General features: G+C 40.5%; 1 protein-coding gene across 1 annotated transcript; it reads right to left on the reverse strand.

Moving 5' to 3' along the window:
- Window positions 1-491: 491 nt before the first annotated feature.
- Window positions 492-1562, reverse strand: LOC137991280 (uncharacterized). The gene has a single exon (XM_068836392.1). The coding sequence runs from the start codon at window positions 1560-1562 to the stop codon at window positions 492-494; it is 1071 nt and encodes a 356-aa protein (XP_068692493.1).
- Between the last annotated feature and the right edge of the window lie 12465 nt (window positions 1563-14027).

A 14027-nucleotide genomic window follows, 5' to 3' on the forward strand; every position in this document is an offset into this window, starting at 1 on the left:
CACTGATTGCATGACGTGTCATCATGTATCAAGACCACGTCTCCAACTTTGATTTTTTGGTTATAACTCGCTCTCCTCGTCCAATGATGTTCACGAAGGCTAGTAAGGTATTCGTTTCTGCACTGCCTCCAGAACATCTGCATTAGCCGTTGGTGATATCTGAATTTCTTTGTAAATTCATTTGGCATCAAATCGTTTGGCAGGTATTCAGGATCTTCCTCTGTTGATTCTGGGCAGGGAAAGTGCCAACAATCTGTGACCACATAAAAAGTGTGATGGCGTCAGGGGTGGACCATCATCGATATCACCATAGGTGTATGTAAGAGGTCGGCTGTTCAGTGTTGCTTCGATTTCAGTAAGCATTGTCGCAAGCTCTACTGCATTTAGGGAGGCTCTTCCGATCGTTTTCTTTAGTCTTCGCTTCATCAATCCAATCATTCTTTCATAAAACCCTCCCCACCACGGCGCTCTTTCCGTGATAAATTGCCATTTTATAACGTGGTTTGCAAGGAATTTCTGACACTCTGCTTCCTAAGTATTTGAGTTTTTAGAGGTTGTAGTACTTTTGAACTTGCTTGGAATGTTTTGGTGTTGTCGGAGATGATACACTCTGGTACTCCTCTTCTACTCATAAATCCTGTGAATGGTTTAAGAAATGCGTTCGCGGTATTGTCTTCTACGAGTTCCAGATGTACAGCTTGAATGGCTGCACATGTGAATAGAGAAACATAACATTTAGAGGTTTCTGTTTTATTGTTGCAGACATACAAGCGGCCTGCATAATCAACTCCTGTCACTTGAAAAGGTTGGGATCCAATGACCCTTGGCTGTGGTAGTGGTGGAAAGTTGACCGATCGAAAAGGTCTTCCCTCTGCTTTTTTGCATGTCACACATTGATGTAAGATTCGTTTCACCAGCTGTCGTCCTTTCAGGATCCAATAGGTCTGCCGTAACTGGGTAAGTGTTTCACGGACTCCAGCACGCATGAGCATCAAGTGGGTTGCTCTTATGATGAGTTCAGCTAAGTATGTGTCATTCGGTATGAGAATCAGGTATTTGGTATTGTCTTGTAGTGGCGCGTATTTGAGTCGACCGCAACAACGCAACAATTTTTGTTCGTCTATGTAGAGACCAAGCTGACTGACTAAAAGTGAAAGGCTCGTCATTCTGTTTGTCTGAAGTTGGGTTATAATCCCGCTATACGCAGATTGTTGAACAGCTCGTATCAATGCAGCTGGTGCTTTTTTCATGTCTGAGCTTGTAATCTGAGTTTTGAGTTCAGGTCCCTTTCTTAGTCGACTGATGAATTTCATGACAGTAGCTGTAACTCGTATTGCTTTAGTTAGTGTACCATATTTAGCAATGTCGATTACATTTAGGAGATTTGAACTCTTGGCTGTTGTCGTGAGATAGGAAATTGTTTGCGCACTTTCGGTTGCTTCATGTTCTTGTTCTTGTATCTTTTTGTGTTGTAACTCTGGCCACTCCGTTTTTTCTTTGGGTAACCATGAAGGACCCTTAAACCAACTTGTCGTTTTAGAGAGAAATGTTCGACTGTCCATTCCTCTGGTCAATAGGTCCGCTGGATTAGAAGCTGTAGGGAAATATTCCCAATGGGAACTACTGGTCTTTAATCTTCGCGACTCGAGTCTGAATAAATTGTTGTTGAAGGTGTTTGGAGGATTTTATCCATGCTAATACGATTTGAGAATCACTCCACATGTAGTATTCTGTTATTATCAGCCTGGGTTGTAAGGTCTGTGATAGAAATTCCCATAGTTCAGCTCCCAGCAAGGCAGCAAGCAATTCTAGTCTGGGCAGAGTGTGTTGTTTGAGAGGGGCTACCTTGCTTTTTGACATGACAAAGCTCCAGGTGTTGGTTGTTGTTCCTCTGAGGTAAGCTACTGCTCCGTACGCTAGCTGACTGCTGTCGCAGAAGATGTGGAGTTGTGCCTTTTCGTTATCGTTACTGAGGTATTGTCTAGGAATTGGTAGGGAAGTGAGTTCTTTGATTTCACTTAGCCATTTTAACCATTTTTCTCTGTAGTTTTGTGGGAGTTCCGTATCCCATGGTATTTACATCTTCCATAGTTCTTGCATCATCATTTTACCTTTTGCTGAAACTGGTTCAACAAAACCGAGTGGATCAAACAGTTTAGAAGATAGACTTAATACGGAACGTTTGGTTGTGGATTGTAGCGCGTGGATTTCTTCAATTAGCTTATCTAGCGATAGTCATAATGTGTCAGTATTAGAATTCCAGACCAGTCCCAAGACCTTGGTAACGGCTTCTGCACACGCTCCGTCTTGGGATGCTATCTTGTTTATGGTGTCGTCATTGCTGGTCCATTGTCTGTGATTCATACCAGCCTCTTTGAAGTATTGTGTTGACGATATGTAGTACTCTATCGCCTGTTGAGGGGTACTCGTTCCCTTGCATATGGGGAAATGTGGTATATAGTGCAATTTTCCTGAGTGTATTGATGGGTCGTTTACGACTTTGATAAATCCTTGTTTCACTTGGCTTTGCAGTTGCTCGTCATATTTTCTGATTAGTTCTGGATCTCGTTTGTTTAGACTGTATTTAAGGTTAACTAATATCTTCTTTGAGAGTGCAAAGTTGGACGGTAGATCCTCTGCAGTGCCCCCCATGGGAGCGTTACTGTATACCTGCCAGAGTCCTTGTTAAATTGTATAGATTTGTGAGACTTTGCGTGGACGGCATTACCGTTATCTTTATTGGTTTTGGGAACCAAGCTTATCTCCCAGAACTTAGCTAAAATCTCGTCTAGTTTTTCTCCTTCATCTTGGTGTATTTCGAGCAATAGCATTGCGTTTGTATGATCGCTTTCAAATTCTTTCGGGATAGGGCTGGATATTAGCCATCCCATTTTGCTTTCTGTGGCGATCAAACAGCCATCCTCAGATTTTTTCATGTTTCCTGTGATTAATTTTGCGAAGTTGTCGTTGCCGATGAGAATATCGACGTTTAGATCATTCTTGGAATTCAGCGGGTCGGCAAGATGCAATCCCTGTAACTCAGACGGTAATTTGACGCGGCCAATTGTGACGGGAATGGGGGACAGATAGTTTGTGTTACTAGTGCATTGAACTGTATCTGTTTTTTATCTGTCAGAACGTGTATCCTGACGACATCTAGCGATTTTTTGACGCTGTTAGAGGAACCGAATGTTGTGAGATTTATGTTTTCAACTCGAGTTTCTCTTTTAAGTTTTTGGTTATAAATGTTCTTTGTGATCCTGTATCGAACATGGCTCGAACTGTGAGCTGTGCAGTATTTCCTTTTAATCTAACAATTGCTGACTGCATCAGAATGTGGTCCTTGGCCAGGACTGCATAAGTTGTGCCTGAGTGAACTGGTTTGTGGTCACCTTCTTTTATGTTGTTGCAAGAATGCAAGCCTTTCCTCAACGGTTTTTACTTTGTCACATTTTTCAGATCTGTGTGAGCCGTTGCAATATAAGCATTTTTTTCCTTTGGTTTGGTAGTTGACTTTGCAGGCGCCTTGGTCCGTGGTGGTAAGAAAGGTGCCTGTTGTTGGGACTAGAACCTTGTCCTCTGATAAAGCTCTTTCGCTTGTTGCTGCTGTATGACTTCTTTCGCACGTTTCTATTTCCTTCCATAGTTCCGTTCTTAGTTCGGTCAGACATTTGTCCGCAGATGGGTTAGCTCTGAAGATGAGGCGTGTTAATTCTTCCGGTATTTTCTTCAATAGAATTGGAATTCGTAGGAGTCCGCCTTTACATCTAGTGCTTCTAGACCACGTATATTGGATTCACATGTATCATAAAATTCTCTTAGATTAGTTGTGTTATTCATTGGTGAAGCGACATTTATAAGCGATTCCATGTGTGCGTTTATTAGAACTTGCTTTTGCCCAAAACGTTCTTTTAGAAGTTCTGTTGCTTTAATGTAATTGTCCGACATCATTGTTTTCATGAACTGTGGCGCTAAAACTATCCCAGAACGTTTGCCATTCAAGAGGGTCCCCGTGAAAGGTTTTGAGTGTCATTTTGGGTAAATTGACGTGCTTTTTGCTGGTTGATGGAGTATGCGATGCATGTTGGCTTGATCTTACCGGTGGATTCTTGTTTTGGATGTATTTTGTAATCCTTGTCTAGATCACTGATACTTTGTCCTGGAGCGTAAGCGTTTCTTCCACATCTCTTGCTATTTCGTCTTCTGATTCTAGCAAGTGTACGATACTTGAGTCTAGAGCTGTGATTTCGTTTTCTCTTCAGGAGATACGCTCGAAGATCGCTGTTAGCTCTGCTGATTCGTCATCTTCAGCGCTCATAAGACGTTCGGCCTTGTTTATATCCTGTGTTACGTGACCTTTATATGCTCTTCTCATTCCTCTCAGTTAGTTCTTTAGGCATGTTTCAAGTTGGGTCTCGGCACCAGTTTTGGGAAAGAAATCAGACTGACTGGGTTCAAGTGTTTATTTTTACTGCAGCTGAGAAAGATTGATTCCTTACACAATTAGTGCTCTATGACGCACACTAATTAATAAGCACATTATATTTTTAACAATATTCAGTTGATAAACAAGTGGTTACTGAACTGAACTCTCTAAGCTGTTGGGTTCCCGTAAAAACATCGTTTAATTTGAATTCAAATTTTCGAAGACATCACTTGACCATTCAGAACATGCCGATTGCTCATGTGACTTTCCCTGCTTTTGAATATGGCCATAACGAACAAACAACATCTTGCCCTTTATTGTACCACATTGTTTCAAGTCAGAAAATAAAACGAAAGCTGACTTTCCAGTTATCTCCCTATACTAATAGATCCGTAAACCATTACACATACATGCCTGTACTTCTTGTACCGTACATTTTTCTAAAGGACACGGAATTTTAGCGATCCACAGTGCAGACTTGGACTTCTAGGCAGCTGTATGAAAAAAGGAACTGTGTGAAAACACGGAAAATGATATAATTCTGTTTTTTTATAACAAACCCATTTTCAGACAACCCTGGTCAAAACGTCTTGGGACACTTACGAAAATGAGGCGCGAAAACACACCTAGCTTATGAAAAGTGTATTTAACCTGTTATAAATGCTTGGAAATGTTGTGGAAAGAGCCTGTTTCTGCTGTTCCCCCTTCCCCTCAGCAATAAAAAGAGCCCCGACAGACGAAAGGCCTCACGCAAGTTCGACAAACTTAAACGAGAAGAATCGACATCACCCGGAGACATATAGCTTGGCTAGCCTCTTTGATACCCAGTTTCTTGTTCAACTTTGTCCACGATGGCCTCAGATCGGTGTTGTATTTGTTTGAAAGAGGAGTGGGAGAGACTGATTTTTAACGACAACGGCCTCGTATTTCACGAGGATTGTGTCGCTAGACTCGAGAGAGACCGATGTTTCATTTGTCTCAAGGAAGAATGGGGGTTGCCCGTCTTTGCTAACAATGGTCTTCGGTTACACGAGGAGCGTGCAGCAAAGATCAAAGACAAGGACCCAAAGGTTCTCGGCAGGGTGTGCATGACTATAGACCAAGACAGTTTCATGATCGACGGACGATTTCACTGTCGCAAGCTCGGATGGGCAATCCGAAGAAACGAATGCAGTAGCGTTAAATTTAAGATGCCTTGTCGTTTTCGCAATTTGAAGGACGGTGATAAAAAGAATGTCAATTACGTGGCCAAACAAGTAATCGGACTATCTTTTGAAGACAGACCAAAAGAATCTCCATTCGGTTTGGAATGCCTCTTGGGCATAGTGCAGACCATATATTTGCAATCAGAGAGCAAAGAATGGGATTGTGTCTAGCACAAAGGCAGTCTCTTCGAGAGAGATCTATTTGAATCTTTGGGTATCCCTGCCATAAATCTGGAAGATTACGGATGCCCCAAGTACAAGGAGTTGATAGAAACTGGGTAAGATCAGATGAAGACGTGTGGACAGCACACGGTGGGAAAAGAGATTCACTGTGCTACGGACGAATGTTATGCATTCATAAAGTGGTGTAGACAAAAAGTCCAAAGGCGTGCATCCAGGACTGGATAATCTGTATTGACTAAAAATAAAAAGATCGGCATTTGTCTTGGTTCAAATTGTTGTGCTTAGTCGCTCCTGCATCGATCCCCTAGACAAATGGGTCACACTAATCAAAATGTAACGAGCCACTACCAACTTCAGACATGTGTCGTTTATTTGTGAGGAACATTCTTGCCTGCTCGCTCCTGTCTCTATCTACTGGAGACACGATGAACCGTGAGAAATTGGAGTATTTACAACGTTCAGTGTCCTAGATAATCGACTGTTTTAACGTCGTAACAATACAGGTGTGAAGCCCGTTCCAGAACTCTGAACCTTCTGATTACGATGAGGTTATTTACTGTCTCCCTTCTGGTTTTTCTCGCTCTCTTAGTGGTGGCATTTTCAGAGGCTACCAGAGGTGTTGGAGGTTCAAGAGGTGGAACTAGCACAGGCAGAACCCGAGTCGAATCGCGTTCTCGTACCGGCCACTCCAGTTGGAAAGGTTCGAGCTCCTTGTCGCGTGGAGTCTCAAAGTACACGGCAAAAAAATCCAGGACCCTTGGTTCTCCGGTCATCCGCAGTCAAACTATATATGGCTCTTAATTAAATACCCTGATAAACTTTGTTCAAGGTTACTTGCAAGCTAGGTATATCCTGAACAAGGCTCCGGTGTACAGTAATGGCTATCCGATGTACCGCTCTTTTCTAAGCATACTGGAGCAACGAGCCATCAGAGTCATTACCGAAAAGGAACAAATGTTGAATTCTAATGAAACTTTGCGTTTGGGAAGAAATTCTATAAAGAGGGCCCTGATAAAAGACGTCGATCAACATGTCGTTTCCTCTAAAACGACAGTCTCTTACGATAGGGAAGAAGGGACATATGCCAACCACTAAAGGATGTCAACAGACAAGACTTCAAAGCGAGGAGTCGTATTCTATACGACATTGTAATCGTACCAGGAACAAATTGTACCCAAGTGGAGAGCTACGCGAGGGGCACCATGGTTACTATGTACGAAACTAACCCCAGGGCCAATGGCCATGGTGGTCTTTTGGTATCCGTGATGTTGGTTGTCTTTCTTGTACCTCTTTTTATTTCATAAGACTGTTAATTTGTCGAACTGGTTCACTCGAATCAGGATGTAAGTTCGGTTGTTATTTTTGCTTTCAAATAAGTGTAGTGCTTTGTTTTTGTAGAAATGTAAGCAAGGCAATCTTTTTTTTTTCCTTTACAAGTATCGTAGTACAGTCATAAAAAGAAGTGCGATGGTTTATTCTTTTCTAAAAAATCTGTAGAGAACATGTTAACTTTCAAAATGGCAACCTTTCCGGAGCAAGGTGTATTATTGTTTGTTTTACAATTATTATATAGCCTTAACGTAAGCGCGATGATTTTTTGTCTTAGATTAGTGTAGTTTTTACGCAGAGAATTGATGATTGCTTTTTCCTTTGAAATGAGTGTAGTTCTTTTGTAGAAACCTAAGTGGGATGATTTTTTTTTTCCTTTACAAGTATTGTAGTCTGGTCATCACGTAAGCGTGATGGTATATTTTGTCTTACAATTAGCGTAGTTCTCTCGTAGAGAACATGTAAGCTTAACGATTACTTTTTTGCTTTGGAATAGTGTCATTTTTTTTTCTTTCTAGAAACATAAACGTGACCAAAGTCCAATCGTAGAGAACGTTAACCCAGTGAACTATATTTTTTGGATTGTGAAGAATATGTTCGAGAGAGTCCGATTGTATACCCGAAATCAGCATATTGTAATCGTAAAAAAACATATAATCCATGTGCATAAGAAAGTAGCATTGTATACCGAGAATTAGCGTAGTGCAGTGGTAGAGATAATGTTGATAATGTTTTTGCTGGTTAAAAGATCGTTGTTTTTGTAATTTGTTTAAATTAAGGGCCGTTTTAAACGTCGCATTTTATATATCGCAAAAGGTAATATCTTCATTGATGTAGAACTTTTTTTAATCACGTCAAGAGTGATTGTGTAACAAATGTGAGTTTTTTTTGATAAAAAAAGCACATACACGAATTACGTTTGTTTGTTGACGACTGCGTCGTCAAAATTTAAACGTTGCTCATTTGACCCTGAACAGATTTCGGGTCAGGCTCCAGAAGTTACACCAAGCAGGTTTCAGAAAGGGGTATTTGTCTACTAAACAACAGATTCCTTTCCCCCCAAAGTTTTTGAAACAACAACAAAGTGGAGTTGATGATTTTTATTTTATTACGTTGTAAAGTTACTGACGAACAATGACATTAGGCGTGATCCAATACAATTGAGTATCACTGAGCTGAAAATCGAAGCATGCGCGGGAAACAGGGCATGTGTCCATTCCATTTGAATTCAACTGCCTAGCACATATCGCATGGAGTTTGTGGGAACATGGCAAGACTATACAACCGCTAAAGGTGTCTTCAAAGCAGACCCCGCATGCGTCGTGTCCTGAGGATTTTCTGCAGCCGTGGGTATCTTTGAGAGCTTTGTTCACACACGTATCGAATTCGTCACAGTGAAAGGATTCGTCGCCGTGTTCTCTGCAAACGCCACATTTGTTGCAGTGAAAGGGATTTGTATTAAGAGAGTGAGACACTTCACAAGTGGCGCAAACATATTCAATCGCCGTAGCTCGACGGTTTCAATATATTTCCCCCTCTCGGTCAATCTGCCGTGTTAAATGGGAAGCTCTCTGTTGTTCTTCGGTTGTCGGCAGTACTTCGTTCGGATGCATTTCATTCCAAGCAATGATAGCAAACTCTCTGGCATAACTCATGTGCTGGAGCGTTGTCTTGGCATCGCTATTATTTCTTTAGTTTCTTACTCAAATGAGCGGTATTAAAGGGAGTCATGGCTCAAAGTGTTATATGTTTTGTTTGGTAGGTCTAAAGCGAGTTTGGCAGCTTAACTTAAACGAGACACTTCCACCCGTTTATCCATCATACAGTTACCTCTGAGATCTGAGGAGACACAGAATCTTTGCAAACGTTTTATGGCTCGGTGCTTGAGGTAGCACTTGGCACATGATCTTAAAAGAGAAAAAATATTACAAAATCCTGCGAAGTCACAACAGATCATCATACCGCTATCAGGCATTGTATATGCCACAAGAGAGTTGTCCTAGAAACCCTGTAACGAACAAGCAGTGCAAGACTTTATCATTTTATTTTCTTTTGTGGCGCCTCGATCTCATGACAGACAATTTAAGTCTATGTTTTTTTCGTTTTGTTGCGCCTGTTAGCGTGTTTTGGCTTGGTCTTCTTAGTTGACTTTACCAGCGCACGGTCTTGGTCATGGTCAAAGTATTCCACTGTTAAGATGAATTCATCTGACAAACTTTTCTTGCATGATTTCCCAAAGGCGGTGCATAAAAGAAGACACTTGTGCTCACGAATAACTACGCCATGCTCCTGATGTAAATGTTGCACCATCCAACTCCGTCTCGTGTGTGTCTTCTAGTGTGAGAAAGAATAGCACGTTCCGTCGTTCCAATTCTTCGGCAAAAAGTTCACCGAAAGCCGCATGAAACATGTCTACCAGTTCCGCAATGCCGCTAGCATCAGCCTTCCGTCGTCATCGTACTCGGCAGTCCCCACGATTACTTTGATGGTGTATCTATAAAAAATATTCTTTTTGTGGTTCTTCCCGTTAGACAAAAGTGTCAGTGATATAAAAGCAGCGATCGACTGGGGATCAAGATCCATGATAACAACAAACCACGTCATACGACTTCAGCCCGCATCCGCCGTTTAGTTGGAGGGTCGGAGAAATAAATTCTATCATAGGCATTGAATTTTCATTTTATTTTTCACCTACAAAAGCTAATATTACAAATTTCTCCTTCCTTTCTTTCTCTCTCTTCAGGCAACTGCCAGAAAAAACGGTTACCATCGAAGATATTTGAAAATACAGAAAAATACACAATAGATGCTAAGTTTGTTACGTGACGTGTAACACGGGATCTTCATCATTAACTAAGTGAAAACATTTTTCAAGAGAAATTTCCCGTTGAGTGTCAAAGTCGAAGCCGTGGACATATTTCTTGCGACCTTTTGCTATCGAATTTAAAGGGTATCACATGCTTCTGATGACTGGAACTCCCATCCCAAGAGACAGTTCCTACTTCTCGCACATAAAATTTTTGGGCGATATAATACCCCTTTAGGACCAGGGCCATACACACGTTATACAGACGATCCATGTCGATGGATAACAACTTAACCTACACCAAGAGGCTACCAAATTTTAAGTTATGTCATATAGAATGAGGTACAAACTCATATCAAAAATTTAATGGTGATGACATTATGTCATTATATAGAAAAATGTTGTTTTAAAGTACTCAAAAAAAAATTATAGCTCTGGTATGACGTCAGTTCATTCAACCTTTTTCGAGCTTTTCGTCTTTTTTGAGTGTCAGTAACCCACTCTTGAAAAGCACGACATATTGCATATGCACACTTAACGTCTGGCGACCCTTGTAGATGATACTTGCATCCACTTGATAACCGATATCCCATCGTTTCCAGAAACTCCAGCTTTGGGTAACCAAATTCATTAAGATCGAGGATTGGTATGTTCAATTTATTAAACAACTCTTTCTCTGGCTGTCCACTGCGGTAGGCCAATACGTCACATGTTTCTGACTTAGCCGACTGGTAAAGGTCCAAGACATCTTGCTCGAAACGATCTTGGAAGTGAGCGTCTTTTCCTTTCGGGCGTGAAACTTAAGACCGTGTATGTGACGCTTACAAGTGTGTGCTAACTTCTGATCGTCCATGTCCAGTTGCTGATAATTAAAAGGCATCATGTACTTCTGATGACTAACTTTTTTCCGATGAAAAACCCATGCATTTCAATAAGGATGCAAGTTCTGTTGATTTCGCGAGAATCCATGTCGAACCGTCAATTGACTGTTTGACACCATAACAGTGAAATTTATACCGATTGATACACTTTCTGGTTAACAAACATGCTCCAGTCAAGCTGGCTGAATAAGCCATGGATCACTAAAGGAATTCTTAAATCTATTAATTTAAATCAGAAGATGTACCGTACACATTTTTTAAGCTATGATTTGAATAGAATTACTACATACAACACTTTGTCACATCTTATTAGTGAGAGTAAAAAAGAATATTTGAAATCTCAATTTGCACGACATAAGGGCAATTTAAAATCTACTTGGAAGCTTATAGGTAAACTTATTCAGAGGAAAACTAAAGGCCAGTTGCAGCCTACTAGGATTGTACATGGCAACAAGACCTACACAAAACCGCTTGATATTGCTGAGCAATTAAACACATATTTTGTTAATGTAGGCCCTAATCTTGCTAATAAAGTAAATGATGATCCAACTATAAGTCCTACTCAGTATATAAATTACTCCCCCTCTTCTTCTTTTGTTATGTCTCCATTGTCTGAGCTTCAGGTTTTTACTCTATTTGCAAATCTGGACGAAAATAAATCTTATATAAATATACCTAATAAATTTATTAAAATGGCTGCAAGCTCTTTAGCCTCCCCATTTACAAAAATTTATAACGAATCTATTGAGACAGGAGTTGTCCCAGATATATTCAAAATTTCAAGAATAACCCGAGTTTATAAAAATGGAAGCGTTTGTGAACCTGGGAATTACAGGCCGATAGCTATTATCTCTTCTTTTAGCAAAGTTTTGGAAAAATTAGTATATGATGAATTAGCTTCCTTTGTTGAAAAACAAAGTATCTTATTCGAATTTCAATTGACCTTCTGAGCGCTTAGGTTTCGCGTGTAATGTCACGTGACTTCCGATGTACAGTGCAGCTCAGATATATGCAAACTACGCATACGCGTATTGTACGCGCATGTCTATACGCGCACATACACGCATATATGTCTCTTTGTTATGTCCTGTGTTTCGGCACGAGTCGGCTACTCCCTTGCAAGATGTTTATTGTCTAAAGCGTTCCGAAGACCTCGTCGAAAAAATGATATCTCCAGTTATACTTGACACAAATCGTTCATTCAAACGGTAAAATGCTCTTTTTTTAGCCAAATAATTGTTTATCAAAGTTTCTATGGTTCACTGCTCACGTTTAGTTATTTTTGAACTTCAAGGAAAAGTTCTGTGTTTCGGCACGAGTCGGCAAGTCGCTTGCGAGATCATGTTTATTGTCTAAAGCATTCCAAAGACCTTGTCGAAAAAATGATATCTCCAGTTATATTTGACACAAATCGTTCATTCAAACGGTAAAATGCTCTTTCTTTAGCCAAATAATTGTTTATCAAAGTTTTCATGGCGCGCTGCTCACTTTTATTTATTTTTTACTTCACGGTAAAGTTCTGTGTTTCAGCATGCGTCAGCAAGTCGCTTGCGAGGTGTTCCCAAGACCTTGTCGAAAAAATGATATCTCTGGTTCTATTTGATGCCAATCGTCCATTCAAATGGTAAAATACTCTTTCCCTGACGAAAGAATTGTTTATCAAAGTTTCCACGGTGCGCCGCTCACATTTTGTTATTTTTAACTTTCTCCAAAGAAAACTTGTGTTTCAGCACGTGTTTCCAAGTTGTGTTTACTTGTGTCGAAAAAAATGTTATCTCTCGGTTCCATTTGCTCCACGAAGTTGGGATTGTTGAAGCGTGTATCCCAAAAAACAGTAATTTTTTTATTTAACGGCAAAATAATCTCCCTTGTAATTAATATTCAGTCAGTTAATTGCAAAATGTTACTTTCAGCTAAGATTTTGCTAAGTCTAGTCTGAAGACATATGCGTGTGCACTGTATACGCGTATTCAAAATAATGAAAACTCTTTCTCACTCTGTGGCAAGCTGTCAAGCCATTGAAAACAACAATGACCTGTTAAGAAGAGAGGACACAATAGGTTAGCTCATACATACTAATGAGGCATACGCGCATATACTGTATATGTGTATGTGCATACATGCATACGCGTATGTGCGTACATGCAAACGCGTATGTGCGTACATGCATACGCGTATGTGCATATATGCATACGCGTATACGCATATTGGGCTGACGCGTATTACGCATATATTTTGGTTTGGATATATCTGAGTTGCACTGTAAACAAACCCCAAAGTTCGGACATTGGTTTCACCCACGTGTAGTACGGGTACGAACTTCGAGGCGATACTTCAAGTTTCTGTGGATATAGCCGGTTTTTTCCATGACCTATAGTCTTTAAAATTTGAATATCAAATAGAACATCCGTTCTTACCCACGTACTGTACATGGTAGAACCACGATTCGCAAATACTAATTTTGGCGAAAAAACACCCTAAAGGTCTGACCCCAATACAGTCTTCAAAATTCGAATATCGAATAGGAAATCATCAGGGTGAAAATGTCAGTACAGAAGAACAACAGCGACTTCAAGGCCATTAATGTGGCAGAACCATGTGGCAGAATCGCGGCGTTTCGGTAAGCGGATTAAAACCTTCACTCGTGGAAATCGCTTCTGCAGTCGAAAGAATGGGTTTACCTTTTGACCCAAACTTTGAAAAAGATAAAACAAATGATGTGGTGACATTAATCATTCATGATCCATTTTCCCTCAAGACCATGAACAACTTCAACTCTTCGCCACCATTCGGGTTGTTCAATATTTTTTACCATTTAATCTACCACTCTACTGATTACGATAAACAGGGACTCTCCGCTTACAAGTCCTTTGATGACTATAGATTATTCAATAACGGTTACGTAGAATCCTTGCTTTCTGCTCCATTGAAACACGAGGGAGTCCATGTCTACGTAGCCAAAGTTAAGCCTTTCATGAAGATAAAGACAGACGAAGGAAAGGAGTATTACGATCTCTGGTTTATTCTCGAGGGCAGAGGTGCGAAACGCAGCAGTGTACTCCAAGCACGATGTAAGGGTAAAGGCAGTCGAGATGGGGGTTGTAAGCATATTGCAGCTGCCATGTACGCTCTTGAGGATTTGTTAAATGCTCGTGGTGAAGATAGTGTAATGAGCGGCCCATGTGTTTGGGTTAGGA

The sequence above is a fragment of the Montipora foliosa genome, chromosome 2, assembly GCF_036669935.1.
Source record: "Montipora foliosa isolate CH-2021 chromosome 2, ASM3666993v2, whole genome shotgun sequence".
NCBI classification, from domain to species: Eukaryota; Metazoa; Cnidaria; class Anthozoa; order Scleractinia; family Acroporidae; genus Montipora; species Montipora foliosa.